The sequence below is a fragment of the Enoplosus armatus genome, chromosome 17 (assembly GCF_043641665.1).
Source record: "Enoplosus armatus isolate fEnoArm2 chromosome 17, fEnoArm2.hap1, whole genome shotgun sequence".
In the NCBI taxonomy this organism is placed as follows: domain Eukaryota; kingdom Metazoa; phylum Chordata; class Actinopteri; order Centrarchiformes; family Enoplosidae; genus Enoplosus; species Enoplosus armatus.
This window is the reverse complement of record NC_092196.1, coordinates 17,300,189-17,317,586: the sequence shown is the minus strand read 5'-3', so window position 1 is coordinate 17,317,586 and position 17,398 is coordinate 17,300,189. Positions and strand designations below refer to the sequence as shown.

Sequence of the window (17,398 nt, the reverse complement as noted above, 5' to 3'; positions counted from 1 at the left end):
GCCTCAATCAGTCTATGAGCTAAACTCTGAGATGGATTGACTTCTGAATCCTCTAATCTCTGTGATTAGAGAATGATTCAGTATTGTGGGTCCTTCAGGTGCCCCAGGGTGCAGGAGTCACACAGTCATGTGGTTGTTTTTTGTGAGTCTGCTCACAGCTCAGACCTTGCTGGACCTCAGATTGTCACTGACCTGCTGGGCAGTGATGGCGCCCTCCTGTGTTTCTGGAGGATAGGCTGCATTTGACCATTCAAGAAGGAGATGTCAGAACATATGATGCTCTTTGGTAAATGGACAAAGTGAGGATATATTCAGGGCCGGGTTTAGAAGCTTTTGAAAGGGGGGGGGGACAGGCTGGGGGACAGTGGGGAAGAGGAGGGGATGGGGTAAAAATGTATGACTAATTTAAAGCCTTCTGAGTCGTTTTGCTTCTCTTCTTGGTTGTTTTGTGGCTCTTTGTAATCGGTTTGAGTCTCTTTCTAGACATTTGATTGATTTTCCAACAAGAAATGTTATCGGTCACTTCAGACAGAGGCTCTGTTCTGGTTCTGGTTCTGGTAGGCCAGTTCAAAAATCCATCCATGATACTAACATCACCCTCTGACTGTGGTAGGGGGAGCAGCAGGGGGCCGCCCCTGAATATATTCTCACTTTACCTCAAGTCATTCCCAACCTGCAGACTTTGTTTGGAGACTTATTCAACCTACATCATCGTTATTCAGCCCGTAGATCTATTAATTATTTGTATAACTGGCCACTACTTCACAATAAGCAGACTGTCTATATGAAATTGGCTGACTGGACTCTCCATGCCCAGAGCTCCGTACTTTGGGCTGGATGTTCGGGAGGGAAAGGTCTTCTCGTGATGTTAGCAGGAAGAGACAAGTGTTGTTGAGTCACAGACACATGACAGAGAGGTGTGTAGGTGCAGAGAGACAGGACGAGATGAAGGAGAGGCAGGAGCAGAGGACAGACTCACTGCAGGAAAAGGTGACTGATGAGGTGGGTGAGAGCAGATGGAGGTGGAGAGGAAAAAGGAAAAGGCCTTGACTTGCACGAGAAGGGTGCCCCTAGCCGGCCCTATACCGAGGCAGAGTCTCGCTCCTGTCTATATTTAGCACAGGGACCACAGATTGTAGAGAGCTCCGGGGCCTTGTGTTCAGACCGGCAAGAACTGCTGCCATCCGTCTCAGTGCCCGGGGCCAGGCACGAACCCGGCTCACGCCAGCGCGAGGGAGGAGTGACGGGACCGTGTCGTCTGAGCGCACGTTTACTTCACACATGTGCAGAGTTGATCGCATTCTGTCGGAGCAGATGCCTTCAAAGCAGAGGTGAGAGGATACAAACCCTGAGAGCATCTGCTGTCGATACCTTGATGAGAAGAGTGTCATCACTGCACTCAGCTCCTCCTAATGGTGTGTTCATGTTTACAGCAAGTCCTCCATCGCTTCATTTCTCCTTCCCCTAAGCGTTTGAAAAGGGCACAGTATCCCCCATCACCATCTACCCACGTCTGCTGAAATAAATAAATCCCTTGTCTCGCTGGAGAGGATTGACATTCAGTCCAAATGTCAAAGCAGCTCAAGCCATTTTTGACTCTTCCTGTCCCCATTTTTACCTTCCCCATCTCCACCACCTCCAGGACAGTTCAGTTGGGGGGGGGTTGTCAGTGGTGACTGATGAAGGACTGAGTTGTTCAGACACCACACTCCTCTGAAGGTGTGACCAGACTCACACATCAAGCCATCGTGAAGTGTAGCTAAACGCTGCTCTTTAGAGTGATTATCCACTCAATATATATACGTCTTAGAGATAAAACACGGATCACCTGCAGGTTGGAGAGGTTGGCAGTTTCATCCTTCGCAGAGCTCAGTGGCACTGGATAAAGTATCACTTAAACACTCAAGAGATTTAATGAAAGTTTAAAAAACAAGATTTCCTGAAAGGTGAGTCGCAACCAGTTCTGTCATGCTTTCATTTTTACACCTCTGATCACAGACCAACAGAATTACTTTAGAAACTGATCTGTAAACTGTAAACATGAGCTACTAACAGCAAACCTCCAAACTGAACTAAGATGTGACAATAAAGTTTGTGATATCAGAGCCCTTAGAGACAAAGATCTGATTGTCATCTGTAAAGAAGGCAGTTTGCATTGGTTCTTAAATGTTGTCACTCCGTGCAGGAGCCACTTTCATTCACACAAACAGGACAAATAGTGTCATAGTTGAATGAGAATATGGTGTGTTTGATATGGGTGTGTCGTTACATAAAGTATAGTGCAGTTTTTCCCCAACCTTTGTTGTCTGACGTACCCTCACAGCCCCATCAGATGAGTTTAAAGTACTCTTTCATCACCATCCATCATGCTCCAAAAGTGCTGATCTGAGTTGAAATTAAACTGGATGTTATTTATTAGTATTATATGCTGTAGATATGACAGAAAAGTTGATATTATCTGGGGTTTTTCATCCTGGAATTATCAATGTTGAGGCTCAGTCTTGTTTTTAAGTAAGTTCAGTCAAATTTGACTTTGCATGACTTCCGTTTGGAGCGACATTTGAACCCTTTGTCTTTTATCTTTAGCTATGTATTTTGACAGTTTTCAAAAACCTCAAGCGCAGCTTGTGTTACAACTGACTGATTGTTGGGAGGCATGTCTTGTCTTTGGTAGTTTGAAGATCAGCCTCACACTAATTTGTAATCCTGTTTGTGACTATTTTAGTCAGAAACAGACCGTCTCAAAAGCTGAAGAGCGAGCACATTTTAAATTTTTAACAAACTCAGAAGTAAATACTAAATCTTACATCTGTCATCTCTGGCATTCCCTCTTTTTCCATTTATTCGGTCACGTGACCCTAACCTTTGGTTTCTCTCCGTCTGCCTTCAACCATCTTACAGCCTGTCCATCAGTCACTTCCCACACAGCGACCCAAACAGACACACCAATCACTCAAACAACCAGCAAATCTCCAACTTAGCATTCGTCTCAACCAACAGACACAACTGAGTCAACTACACTCAGGCGCCCCAACTGACAATTACATACTAATTACATCTATAATCGCTACACAATCCCTCAACAGTAGCATCATTGTGAGACTGTAGTTTCTTCTTTCATGATCCAACAAAGTACAGAACAATGAAACATCTTTCTTTGAATTTCAAAGACTTCTTTTATTCAGACCCGACTAATTGCATCCAATTTCTTTTTTTTTTTTTTTTTTTAAAAAGGCTTCCAAGTTATCTTATTCTACAAAAACATTGATAATTTGTACATAAAAAATAAAAATACAAGAAAGATGAGACACAACAAACTTCTGCAATGTTTGACAAATACAGCTGCTTTCCAAAATGGAAGGGCAACAACTCTCCTGTGACAGCAAGGGCTGTGTGTTATCATGGTTTCCATCAATACAGTGATTGATCCAGGTGATCGCCCCTTGTTTCAGATCTTTTAAAAATAGTTGGTTTCCATCAGGAAATGGGAGAAACGCTAATAAAATAGCAATCTTTGGAGATCCAGAATAACCACTGTGTAACATGAATCTATGAAAACTTTACAGATTTGCTGTTGCGTGACAAGTGGAGGTTTTGGTGTTGGCTGCAGTTATGGTTTGCAGTCAGTCAGTGTTGCGGTCTCACATTGGGTAGTTAAGCACCACGTCCTGTTTGGCCAGCTCCAACAACATAGGATCGTCGAAGAACTTGCTGATACTCACATCCTCGCTCAGACCCTGCAGACAATAAACGCAGGTTTTCAGCCATGCAAAAAACAACAGTGAAAAACCAAGTGCTAGACAGGTGGACAAAAGGCTCACCTTGCGCCTGCGGGTCTTGATCATGAACTCTCTGGCCAGGTGGGGGGCAGGTTGAGGCTCAAGAGGCCTGATCACAATACTCTTGTCCAGGGGGTCACCAGGGACGATCTGAAAGCAAATATGAAATCTATTTAACCAAGAAAGAAGGCGCGAATGGCAGCTATGACTGGTCAAGAGAGGAAATCTCCCCATTTGTATCCAGCCAAGCACAATCTGAGCAGCAGTCTGACAACATGAAACACATCAAAGTTTGAGCTTTAACAAACTGAGTGGACACTTCTAATAGTGGCTCCGACCTTTCACCAAATATCTGATTCAGTTGCAAGTCTGTCCCATTGTTACTGAGTCAGGAGAGCGTCCATCAACATGATGGAAAAAAGCAACGTGCAAGTACTGTCACTCCTTCAGTTTGTGACCAACGCAGCATCAACCCAACGTTAGAAGTAGTAAGTGTTCACAGGCTTTTAGAATGATTCACTAAATCCATTATCTTAAGGAGCTCATTGTATGACCTTCACAAAGTCAAGCCATGTCAATTTTATTTATATGGTCCAATCTGCCTCAGGGGGCTCTACAAGCTGTGCAGCAGACTTCCTCTGTCCTTAGACCATTGACTCTGATAATGTAAAACTCCCCCCCCAAAAACCTCTTCAACAGGGAAAAAATGGAAGAAACCTCAGGGGAAGGCAACAGAGGAGGGACAGACATGAAATACACAAAGTGATCTCATTGTCGTAGACATATGATAAATTCAGCCTAAACGCAAAGAGAGACAGAAGGGGAAGAAGACTTGTTAGGAATGCTGCATCTGACATAAGTAAGGTAGCGTGGAGTAAATAAGATGTTCCCAGCCTCTGGGGAAAAATTAAAATGGGAGGAAAAGGGAAGAAATAATCAATGGAGTGGCTGAAGTCCAATCAACAGATGGATGAGAGATGCTAACAACAGTAACTCAACACTGTGCTGTTAGCCAATACTGGCAGTACATAATCAAACTAATGAGGGAGGCACAATGTAGCCTCTTGAGTTTAATGGAGAAAACAACACAGTTCAGGGACTCTTATGTTATTCTTATTTTCTATGGCAGTTGAATCAATCTCTGTCAAAGGCCCGAGCAGAGGAGAAGATTCAGAGTGTTGATTGTATCAGGTACAAACTCTGCAGCGGCCCTTTAGAAAGATATTTGTGGAGAGATGGTCAAGGTGATTGGTATTGGACCCCAGGGGTGTCTTGTGGGAAAAAGGTACATTTTATCTTTCAGGACTGACAATCTAGGACTACGCAATATAGAAATATATCATCATGATGGAAGTCAAAATATATCTATTTCACATAACTAACAAAAATGAGGAATAACTGCTTCGCTTACCGTTTAGTGCTTTGCTTGATATTTGGTTTACAAAACAAATTGTGTGTCATGATCTGAACTTAAATGCAGAATGAAGAGGATTTTCCTAAAAAACAATGTATAGACGTATACAAAAATAATCCCTCTCCATCATCGCTAAGACCCACTAGAAGTTTGTGGCAGAGTCAGTATCGGCAGAGACCCTGCCCTCTGCCTGTATTTTCTTATTTTGCTGTGTTCAGGACAATTGAGATTTCTAGTTGCGAGGTTGTGTTTATTTCTTTAGAGTTTTTGGTTAATTGTTAAGATAGTTAAACTGATGGTAAGTCTCCTGTTTTGTTTTATTTGCAGCTATGTTGGTAATAGTTGTCTTTTACCACTTTGTTTAAGAAATGGTCTGATCTTGATTATATATGTTCCCCTTTGTGTTCAGTCTGGGGGGTCGGTTAGTCTGTTCAGTTCATATTAAGTGATCACAGCCTGAGTTTACTTTGGTTTAGCTGACCTCTTTTTTGGGCCCAGAACTTTCTTGCATATTTTGTAAATAGTTTTCTTTCATTTTTGGGTAAATAAAACCAGCTTTCTGAAAATCCACCTGGGCCTCCTGATGCCTGCCAGCTCGGTCCCTCGCAGTCAAACAATGGTTTTCATTTATTCTGTATGTTCCCAAAGGATCGCTCTATAGCCATAATACATCATTTTTTTCCCCCCAGTGTTTGGACAAGCATGCTAATAAATAATTCATGTTTAGTTTCTTGTTGAACACTTTCATTTCCACCTGAAGGGGATAAAACATAAGTTAGGAAGATAACACATTAAATATTTGCACTGAGGAAAACCTTTTTCTCTTCCAGACGAATGACTTTGCTGTGAAGTATTAATCCTCTCTAAGTAGAGATAATTTTCACTGACACAGCTCTGCAGAGTGCAGACACAAACACACGTCAGACATGGCAGGCAGAGACAGACACAGCCAAATTATACTTTAAACTTGATGACTCAACACTCCTCTCTACTCCACATCAAAAGCAATTCAGCCAAAGTGGCAGACATGTGCACGAGGTTGGTCACTCTGCTGCACAAGCTGCCACAGTTTTGTATACGTACGAGAGTCGGTGCATGTGAGTAAGTAAACGTGCGACAGTATTTGTGCATGTGAGTATGTGCATGAGTGAAGGAAGGATACCAAAGTTAGAGACACAAAAATCAGATTTGCCATCTGAAAAACAAACATGAAATGCTCACAACGCTTTTCATAAATTACCAATTTGGATTTGTTTGTTTGGGCATTATAATAAATTCCTGTGGCACCACTTGGCATAGTAATGATGCAGGCAGACGAGTGTTAGCAGTTTCAATAAATAAAGTTAGTCTTTTTAGTACAAAATGTTCCATTCTGTTTCCGTGCTGAGCTGTACTCAAAGGAACTTGCACTAAAAGACTATAAATTTAGAAAATCCCACTTGTTTTGTCTGATTTAGACTGTTTAAGCCTCATATTAGCTTCAGATGAGGACTGTGGAGTCTGTTCCCCACCACTTCCAATAAAACCACGTTAGGAAGGGATCGCTTCACAGCCAGATGAACAATTACAGCGACCAATAACCCCTGAAATGTACATTTGGGTACTAACATAAACACTATATTTCCATCGACAATGTTTTCCACCGTTTGAGATTTGATAAGCGATCTTTAATTATGTCATCTCATTGCACCTTCTTCTTCTGCAATCGTTTAAATAGCTGCCTGGAGGATTAGCGCCACCAACTACTTATCTTGATGCGGCCAACTTCTAATATTTGCATAACAATAGTAGATGGAAATTCGCCTTGGATGGAAAGCTGGCTAATGTTAGAAGGAACGCTGGTTTGTGTACCTGCCAGTGGTGGAACACAGAGAGCGCGAAGGCCTGTCCCTGCGTATGTGTGCGAAGGTCAGTCTCGAAGCCGAAGGAGTCGATGGCCGGGATGAAAGCCTTAATGGTGTAGAGAGGAGACCCAGGAATAGGTGCATCCTGGGTGACGTGGCCCCTGTTAGATGACAAACACAGGACCACAGTTTTAAAAACTCAAATTCATTTAATTAAAAAACAACTACTGCATTTGTGTTGAGTCTGAAGAAATATTGCCAGTGCATTAAATGTCTACATATCAGGATAAAGAGAGTCTCCCAACCTTCTTCGAGCCAGCACTGTGTAGACAGCAGATACACAGTCAGCTGGAGCCTGAACCTCCACAAAGTAATATGGCTCCATCAACCTCGGAGTGGCCTGCGACACAAGGGGGGCCACACATTAAATTGAGGACAAAAGCCTGGAGAAGCAGTACGGCCAGTCCGCGTACAGCTGACCCATGGATTGATGATAAGAGCAGTGAATGAGCCAAAGGAGATGAGGAAGAAGCCAAAATTGTGAAAGAGGAAAGTTATCGCACTACAATTAAGAAGAACGCACATCAGCAAAACCCCCAAACCGTAATCATGGTAATGGAACATAAAAGAAAGTGAGGATGAAAAGAAAGTCAAGAGGACCTAATGGCAGATGAAGAGCAGAATGGGGGGAGGGGGGTAGTATCTCACCATGAGGAAAGCGGAGTACACCACTCTCCTGGCTGTAGGGATGACCTGGCCTCCTCCTCTGTGGAGAGGCTCCTGAGCAATGACTGCGTCCAGGATCTTAAACTTGACATTCCTGATGGCTGAAGGGCAGCAGAAAAAGTGAGTTATAGTAACACAGACGAGGAACAATGCATAATGCTCACAACAATTCCAGCACCAGCGGCGATTCAGAGATCAAAGGTTCATTCCTAAAGCCAACATGTTTCAGGGGTGGAAAGAAAGAAGAGAGAACTTACGCTCATCACACAGAGGCCCCTCCCTGGTGCCCCACTGGAAGCCCTGAACGATGCTGTCTTTGACTGAGCCGAGCAGCGCCTTGTCCACCTACAGAGGGGAAAAAGACAGAAGAGTTACATACAAAAACATAGTTATTCTCTTATGGGATGTGCTATCAAGCAAAATCTCAGAGGCTTTGGTAGCCTTGTGTAATCTTTATCCCAATGTAAATAGATTTATAGTGTAAATAATAAAGAGTAAATGGCGGCCATTATTTTGCCCCAGGTTTAAAAATACTGACTCACACTTTCTCATCTCTTTTTTCTTTTTTGGCATCTCGAACTCAAATGTTTTATAACTAATGCGCACATGGTTTGACGGCACAATAGTGGCCTAGTTTGGTGTTTATATAATATCTATTAGAAATAATATAATCATTATCATCTGAGTTATACTTTCAAAGAAGTGTGTGGCTCCAGAGAAGAGATGATTCCTCAACTGATTAGTTAATTGACAGAAAATGAATCAGCGACAATTTCAATTACTGAGTGCTTGTTTAAGCTATCTTGCAAGCAAAACTGCCAAACATTTGCTCGTGTGTGAGGATTTGCTGCTTCTGTTCTGTTTGGAGATTAAATATTTTTGAACTTCGGATGCTGGGATGTTATAATGGAAATTTTCTGATGTTTTATAGAGTAAATGTTAACACAGTTCACATTTTCAAAAATGAAAATAAAGTGGCTCTAAACATTTTTTGGAAAAGCACTGTACTGCAGTTAATCTATAGTTTTCCCATGACCAAATGAATCAATATTCAAATAACAAACTTAAGCAGAAACCTGTCTCCAGACAAACAAACAGCCCTATCTGGTTCAAAACTCACCTCAGAGGGCAGCGTGTCGTCCACAAGGATGTTTGGTCCCGTGGTGTCCGGCCCGAAGGCCCAGATAGACCTGGCGGCCAGCAGATCCCAGTCGTACTTTGTCTGGAAAAATTCTCCCAGCTTCTTCCTGCCATGAGGAAACAAAACAGCCACTGGTTGAAAGGAGGTCTGTACATTGTGTCAACTGGAACATTAAGGAGATTGGTTGATCGGGGGGGCAGAGGGGTTAATGGAAGAGGAGGAGTAGAGCGAAGGGTTCAGTTTAATGGTGTGTGAAGTATGTCACTTCTCTGGCATGGCTACTCCATGCTGGCACCGCTGGGTCCAGACGGCCTGACAGATGAGCCGAGCACCGACAGGAAGCCATGTCACGGGGACGGAAAAATTCATGCATGCTTTTAGTGCATCATTCAATTACTGTGAGTGAACTGATCAATATACCGAGGAGGATTTAATGTGCACACACTTGTCACAATGTACAGAAGGCTGTCCTTTACTTTGCTTAAATTATTACAGAAATACCCTATAGTATATCTATTTGACCATTTTTTACATAAATATATATCCGTAATGAACATTGCATTGATATTTAGCCTTTTCAAACCGTCAAGGTGAAGGAGAAATACACGATTACTGTCTGTCTGAAAAGGTCAACGGGGGTCATCCAACCCGAGTTTGCAACTTATTGTCATGTTATTTTGCAGTTTTCAAAACTTGTAAAGAAAATGAGACCTAAATGAAATGGAAATTAAATAAAATGAAAAAGATTTAAAAGCACTGTTATCAAATTGCAGTACATACATTGTCACGCCCATGCCCAACTTCAAAACGAAAATTGATGGTAGCCACATCAGAGAGTGCACACCTCTTGGTCTGTACATGATAACTTGCTGTGATTCAAGAGGAATGTTTCCTACAAATCCAGTAACTGCACTTTTTAAATGGCTATTTCAGCCCTGGGCATTTCTATATCTCTCTAGCTTCTTCAAAGACAGCGTTTCATTAAAGAACCAATCGTCATTCTTACATGCCTGCTCATTTATCCCTGCTAACCGAGGGAATAATGAGAATGAATGATCGGTCAGAGTGGCTCTGAAATATGGAGAAATTAATAAAGCTACCACCGCATCAGACTGAAATGGGGACAATCTACAGATACATCTAACATGAAGGGCACATTATATCATTTCAATTAATTAAGAGATAATTTAAAGTTCTATATGCGCGAGTGTGATGGTTCTATCATACCTGTTCCATGTGATCTGCACCACTTCGTTCTCTATGTCCTCAGCCAGCCCCTTCTCCAAGGGCTCAGCAATCATGGTGATCTTATTCCTGTCAATCACATCACACAGCTGTCAATCACTCGTTCTGGGTTGGGGAGACACTCGGCCAGAGGGAAGGACTGACTCTGACAGTGACTCCAAACTGTGCACATATTTAACTCCCCAACGAGAAAAACAACATCAAACAGTCTTAGTAACAGTTAGAAACCTGTTACAGAGCAGTGAGATTTGACTTCTATTAATATTCTAGCAAATTGACCTGTCTTGTAATATCCTGTATAATATTATGTGATACGCACTTTTTGTTAGGAGTTTCAGCAAAGCACTTGAGTGATGATGTCTCCACAACTGTTTCACAGAAAGTCACGACAGGGTCAGCAACCTGTGGACAAAGAGCAGCATAATTACACAAAGAAAGCTTCACTCCTGTGTAGTACCTTCAAGCTATGGTTGTTTTATCCAAAAAGTGAATCAAGTTTGAAAATATTTTGAAATACATATCTGTTATTAAAATCCAATACCTACAGTTATAGATATATTAGAACATACTGTTATCCACTTTTTAACAGACAATTCCAGCTGGGCAATAATTTAATGAACAAAATTAGTTTTCTTTCACTGCAAGAAGAGAAGCCAAAATATGTTGCATAATAACAAACGAACAGCAGCGAGAAAGCTTACTTTAATGTCGATCTCAGAGTACATCTTTCGCAGGTCGTGCATGACACAGTCCAGGTAGAGCTCTCCTGTCCCTAAGATAACATGCTCTCCAGACTCCTCCACCTGAAACACAAAGACACATGTCACTTATAATTTCAGCCATTTCGTAGCTACACAGTTTTTACTTTTCATATTTGTATTTTTTTCCCAGAAAACGATTTCAGGATGCGACTAAGTTCAGTTATTACTTGGTAGTTTATTCAGCTTGTGTTGCAGTGACTTTCATTAATAAGTATTGCAAGACTAATACCTTTTCTAATCTAGCTGTGATGCACTACTGGACCCACTACTGTACTTGTGTGGTGAGATACCTTTGTGGTGAGAGACGGATAGCTCTTGTTGACCTTCCTCAGTCCGTCCAACATTTTCGGTAGCTCTGATGGGTTGACGGGCTCCACTGCAATCTTTATAACTGATGCTGTGTTGAACTTCAGCGGCCTGAAAATCTGAGCCTGTCAGAGAAAGTAAAACATTTAAACTATGCGGTATCTCATGAGGTAACTTTTAAGATCTCACTGGTATTTCTCACGTCTCACCTCCTCGTTCCCTCTGGGTTCTGTGATTGTGGCGGTCTTGACGATTGGCTGGTCACAACCTTCGATGAGAACCCAGTTGCCAGCAGGCACTCGGTTCACTTCAATTTGGTATCTAAAAATGTGGATGGAATAGTGAGATTTCAAACACACATTCATTGACTTCTGACTCTACAAACTTGGGAAACCAAACCCCTGCAGCGTACCTGGCAACGGAAATCCAGAGACGACCCACAGTGCAGACCTGGGAGTCCTCCTCATCTTCAAGGGTGTAGTTCTCTCCTAAAACCTTGACGGGCTGGCCTGCCTGAATGGTCCCACTCAGCACCCTGCCAAACGCATGGAACTGAACCCCATCTTCTGTGCTGTACATCTTAGTGGTGTGGCACATCAAAGGACCCTGAGGGCGAGAGACATGAGGAGAGCAGGAAAGAGGGATAAGAGAGAGGCAGAAAATAGGGCAGGAAAGTCTTAGCACTGGAATGTCACGTTTCCTCCTAAAGAAATATAAGAGGGCTTTGGCAAAAGGCAGTAAGCCTTTTAAATGGAACTTGGAAATCTGTGATCAATGTCCGGCATTGTCTAAAATTGACTTATTCAACAGCTCGTTCACTTCAAGCCAATTAAAAACAGCCGGTTGGCTAAATTTGTACGAGCAGCAGGAATGACACTATTGACTTCCAGGAGACACAGATTGCAGCTATTTGCAGTTAACGAGCGTGTCTGCTTCTCATCAGCCAATAAACAGGAGACTGTTCTGTCTCCATTATACTCACATCAGGGTCGCACTCTGCCATGGCCTCCCCCAGGTCTGAGTCCAGACCTCCTGTGTATGTGTGCTCTATCTTGGTCCTGGCACCATCTTGTGGTGAGGGGATGTGGTGTACACACATGTCCACAAAGCCTGCAAGGAAGAGATTTCCATTGCTTTAACATGTTTACCAAAGCATGACCATTTATCTTCAGATTAAACTTACAATCATGAGCAGATAAACTGCTTATAAAAACTTATAAAAACAACGTGCTTCATATATATAAAAACAGTAACACAAACAAAATCAAAAGGATGAAAACAAATGAAGCCATACCAGTGAACTCTCCAAAGAAGCGGTTACAGACCAGCCTCAGCAAGGGTCTGATGTTCAGCTTCAGTTCCTCTTTAGTCAGGTGGATCCCCAGCTCATCCAGAACCCGGGGGAGAGACGTGTCACAATCCCCAACCACCTAGACACAAAGAGGATTTGGGGGAGGATTAGATGATTAGATTAGATTAGATTAGATAGGTACTTTATTGATCCCGAGGGAAATTTAAGCATCCAGTAGCTTAAACGACACATACCAAAACACACAAGAATATAAGAACAAAACACAGCCATGAATTACCAGTGAGGAAGGAACTGAGCTAGCTGTGTTGCCTCGTTACACATTAAAAAAGTATATGTTAGACATGTCCAACCTGTGAGAGGATCTTATAGAGAGGCTCCAGGACAAATTCCACAAAGCTGCGCTGAGAGTTACTGCTGGGAGCTTTCTTTGTGAACTTGTGGCTGAACAGAAGAGAAGAAAATGACAGAAACCATAAGAATGCATTACAAGAGGAGGATAGCTTAGCATGAAACATTAGCATTCTGTTGAAATCAAAATATTTTACTCACGTTTTGGGGTTGAAATAAATGTCTCCCCAAAGCCTCTTGGCAAACTCATTATAGTTGATGTCACCTGCAAACCCAAATATAGGAATACATTACTAAGTGCATTAGGCGTGAGATGAGAAAAGGAAGTGCAGGTCCATTGTTTATGAGAGCATGTGCTGAAGAGTCGTCTTACCGTAGGTGTCTGAGTAGATCTTTGCAAAGGAGCCCAGAGTGAAGCAGATACTGTACTGAGAGCTGGCGAAGCACACATTTCCAAGAAGAGGAGACACCACCAAGTTCTCATCTGTGGAATATGTGCTGAGAGGGAAGAGAAATGACCAACCATGAAGTGTCTGATTCTGTGATTAAAGGCAAAACTCAGCGTGGCTACTTAAAAGGAGAATGTTCTCCAACGTAACTGTTACATCACAGCGACAACTAAATATTCAAGGTTTTCCGATTTATGTGTAGCACTACATCACATGAAGCAGTTTGTACTCTCCAGATACTGTGGATGTCAAGTATTACCTGAGCAAACTATTGACCTCATCCACAATGTGGCGAAGTTTATAATAAGCATCCGTGGGAGGCAATTTGAGCTCCACGATGAGCCGGTCCACCTTGTTGATGCAGATGGTGATGGCCATGCGCTCCTGAACTGCATGTTTGATGAGACGCTCTGTGTTCAGCATCACCTGGGCAGAGACACACAAAGGTCTGGGTTACATGGAAGATTGAAGAACACTGACATATGCGCAGAGAGAAAGTACAGGGTTGGGAGAAGATCAAAAAGAGAAAATAAGTGACTCACTCCTTCTGCTGCGTCTATGAAGAGGACAACACCATCTGAGATCCGGATGCTGGACGTGACCTCGTCAGAGAAGTTCACGTGGCCTTCAAGGGAGACACAAGGTTTTACATCACTTTCTGAGATGATACACCAAAACCCAAACATACATTAAGAAAAACAATACATCCAGGCAACACACAATACCTGGAGTATCCATGATGTTGAAAAGGTAGGATTTGCCTCTGGAGTCTGGCAGGACCATTGTGACAGGGGTACTCTTGATACCAACTCCTCTCTATGGAAAAAGCACAAGATAGAAATCACATATTCAGCAAGGGAAACATAAGTCTATCATATTAAAGCTTATTTTCTTAAAATGATTTGAAAGTGGTTTCTGGTGACGAGGTACTATAACCTCCCCTCTTTAAAAAGAGTCAAGTTGTCAAATTAAACTGTTTTCTGTCATCAGATCATACTGTCATCATTGCAATTCTACTATGTAATTACCAAACGTATTTTAGGATGCAATGAAGTGTTATCGTTATGCCACAATTCAACAGAAACACTCACCTCCTGTTCTGTAAAGAGGATGTCAGTGTATCGGAGCTGAAAAAGTCAAAAGTCGATTTAGTTTCTGCTGTCAAATACAGAATTTAAATGTAATAAACTGTAGACATGTGATAACTATTAACATTCAACACTCACATCCACATCATCTCTCTTCCTGATTTCTGGGTGAGTCTGTTCAATCAGGCAGTCCACAAAACAGGTCTGATAGGAATAAACAAATTCATTAGATCCCCAAGAGTCACAGATGAGTCTAAAATGTAGCCATGTTATTAGCATATGCTTCAAAACATTCCTATCCTCCTAAATCTTGCATCTTAGGAACACATGTCCTCTTTGGCTAAATGCCACAGAAGAGCCCTGAGTAGAAACACGCAGCTAAAAGAGTAACTGAGCCAGAAGCAGCCATAAGGCAGGCTCTAACCTTGCCGTGGTGAAGGTGACCACACAGGGTGACGTTACGGATTAGCTCAGGACCGTCCATCAGATCTGCAAGGAATCTGCCAACAGAGAGGAGGGATTTCACAGCTTGAAGGACACACGGCAAACAAGTGTAAATGGAAGATTTGAACTGGGAAACGTACAAGATCAAGTAGAGTGCTGTTGTAGCAGTTACAACCTGGATGAACATGTACATATCCATGCAGATGACTTACTCCATATCATAAACAGTGGCAGGTAACTCCTGCTCCATCAGGGTGAACTGCTTGTTCTTCACAGGCTTGATGATGGGCTCTGGAGTGGAGAGAAAACATTTGGGTGTTTACTTAAACAGCATATGACCTATTAACATCCATCATACACCATTATAAGTATGTGAAGGCATGTGGATTAAGTCACCAAATACTGTGCGCTTTAACGTAAATCAGCAAGTACAGGCAACAATGTTCTTTGTCTTTGATCTAACCTGTAAGAGGTTGTGTGTCTTCCTCCTGGACAATAGTTTCCACTTCAGGCCCATAAACCTCCTCTGCTGTAGGATAGTACTTCTTGTCCTCATGCAGGACCACCTCCATACCAGGGACATCGTCATCAGCATCAGCAGGCTCATCATCATCATCTTCGTCACCCTACATAAGGAGAGAGTTATTACCATAACATGTGTGCACATACTGTATAAGCAAACTAATGTACTACCTGGTAATAACTGTTTACACTGATTTTAAATACCTCATCAACATCTCTGTCCTCTGCATCCAGATCATCTTCATCATCGTCAGAGTCCAGCTCCGGGCCGATGTAGTTTCCAAACTCGTCATACAGATCAGCCTCCATCTTGTAGAGAACTGAAAAAAGGAGTCATGTGTTAATGAATATTCATATTTTAATGGGTTTTACTTATTGGTAAAGCAAATACATGAAAAGGATTAAAATGCAGACAAAGTTACAACATTTAATCTTAAATATAGATGAGTTTAAAGCCATACTATATTTCTCTAATGTGGACAAAGGACACAATATTAACCATTTCAAACGTTCACGTCTCCTTAGAAATTAAAATTTGCCTTGCAATGTAAATCAGGCTTTGCTTATTGACTAATACTAACTTAGTTAACCTGTTAATAGTACCTTACGTTACCACTAGAGTCAATGCTAACTTTGCATAGAGCATAACACGCACCACCACAATTTAGTTAGATATTTACCAAGCTTAGAGATGCTTTCTGTCGGCCAAAGAAATCTGACTGAAATTTGGCTCAAGTGAGAATTTTTCGATCACTCTAAACTGCTCCTTTTCTTGCGCAGCTATGTCATTAGCGAGGCAAAAACTAGCATGCTAACAGCTAACAAGTAAAGAAATGAATGAGGCGACGTTTCAGTTACGTTGTTGTTTAGCGATTTAGCTATGGATAGCTTACAGCACTAAATTATAATTTGCAGGATGCGAACAACACTTACCTGTTTTATGTTACAACGCAGTCAGCAAATGCTAATTTCAAAACAAGATAAACGTTGGGTATGTATTCAGAAGGTAAATAATTTCCCAAATAGCGCCATGCGCACGAGATACTACTTCCGGCTTTCTTCTTCTTCTATTGACCTGAGGGTGGAGAGCACTCAACGTTATACTCACTATTGCCCCCAAGTGTATGGCTAAAGATACTACGCTAGAAGCAGACTACTACAGTATCGACCTTACAAAGCACAAGTATCGCGGTAAGATATATTGCTACTTCGCTTCAACACCAAGGTGCGGTACATCTGTTTCCTGTACTATAGTTGCCAGGAGTGTACGTTCAGTGCCCTCCAGTGGTCACGGTGCGCAACTACAATATAGTCGATTTTGAAAGTTTCCTTTTGAACGTGTTTGCCGGAAGATTGAGAATATGTCACCCTGCATTTCACCTCAGATATAGCATAACAAAGTGACAAATATTAATGTTTTGATCTTGACACTATAATAGGCATGTAATAAATCGACTCTGCTTAGCGTTAAGGCAGACACAATAGCAGACAGTATTTTCCGGTGAACACTTTCACAATAAAACGCTTAAACTAGACCGATATGTAGTTACGCGCTGTGACCACTGGAGGGCAGTGAAACATCACTTATGATAATACACTCATGCCACCCATCAACTTCAGTTGGTCATAAAATGAATATCCCTGAAAATAATGGCCTGTGTGTGTGTTTAGGGAACAAGACAGTTAATCACTAAATACAAATTAACAAGCGTCTGCCCAGATTAGGCCTGTGTAGACTTCTATAATAGGCATTTATAACTGACATTTAATTTATGGTTTATAAATATTGAATACCTTGCTTAACACATTACACAAACCTTTTTTTATTACAGTATTTTAGAAGCAGAAACTTTGACTTGCCCATTAGAATTGATGGTAAATACTAAAAAGACTAATTTAATCAGAAAACTATATAACCGCAATATGGGGGAAAAAATGTATGACTTAATGAGCATTACTTAAAGCTCTAGATCACTTTTAGATTTGATTTCAAAAGCATGCCTAATTATTGTCTCTTTC

At 41.8% G+C, this 17,398-nt stretch overlaps 1 protein-coding gene across 1 annotated transcript; it reads right to left on the bottom strand.

Moving 5' to 3' along the window:
• Positions 1-3,193: 3,193 nt before the first annotated feature.
• eftud2 (elongation factor Tu GTP binding domain containing 2) lies at positions 3,194-16,359 on the bottom strand. Its single transcript, XM_070922594.1, has 28 exons — positions 16,313-16,359; positions 15,584-15,699; positions 15,321-15,483; positions 15,070-15,148; positions 14,838-14,913; positions 14,552-14,617; positions 14,417-14,452; positions 14,051-14,141; positions 13,868-13,950; positions 13,585-13,751; positions 13,250-13,374; positions 13,078-13,141; positions 12,879-12,969; positions 12,511-12,646; positions 12,199-12,326; positions 11,629-11,822; positions 11,426-11,537; positions 11,201-11,341; positions 10,851-10,952; positions 10,469-10,551; positions 10,132-10,218; positions 8,884-9,010; positions 8,021-8,108; positions 7,746-7,864; positions 7,343-7,437; positions 7,045-7,198; positions 3,822-3,929; positions 3,194-3,737 (listed from the first exon to the last, which is right to left on the bottom strand). The coding sequence occupies exons 2-28, from the start codon at positions 15,686-15,688 to the stop codon at positions 3,642-3,644; spliced, it is 2,916 nt and encodes a 971-aa protein (XP_070778695.1). The 5' UTR covers positions 15,689-15,699; positions 16,313-16,359; the 3' UTR covers positions 3,194-3,641.
• Between the last annotated feature and the right edge of the window lie 1,039 nt (positions 16,360-17,398).

Bases quoted from the DNA above. Each gene is read 5' to 3' on its own strand.
- eftud2 (XM_070922594.1), bottom strand. From the start codon at position 15,688: ATGGAGGCTGATCTGTATGACGAGTTTGGAAACTACATCGGCCCGGAG. The intron at 13,142-13,249 runs GTAAGACGACTC...TTGGGTTTGCAG, and splicing joins GATCTACTCAGACACCTACG to GTGACATCAACTATAATGAG. The intron at 12,327-12,510 runs GTATGGCTTCAT...TCTTCCTTGCAG, and splicing joins CTTCTTTGGAGAGTTCACTG to GCTTTGTGGACATGTGTGTA.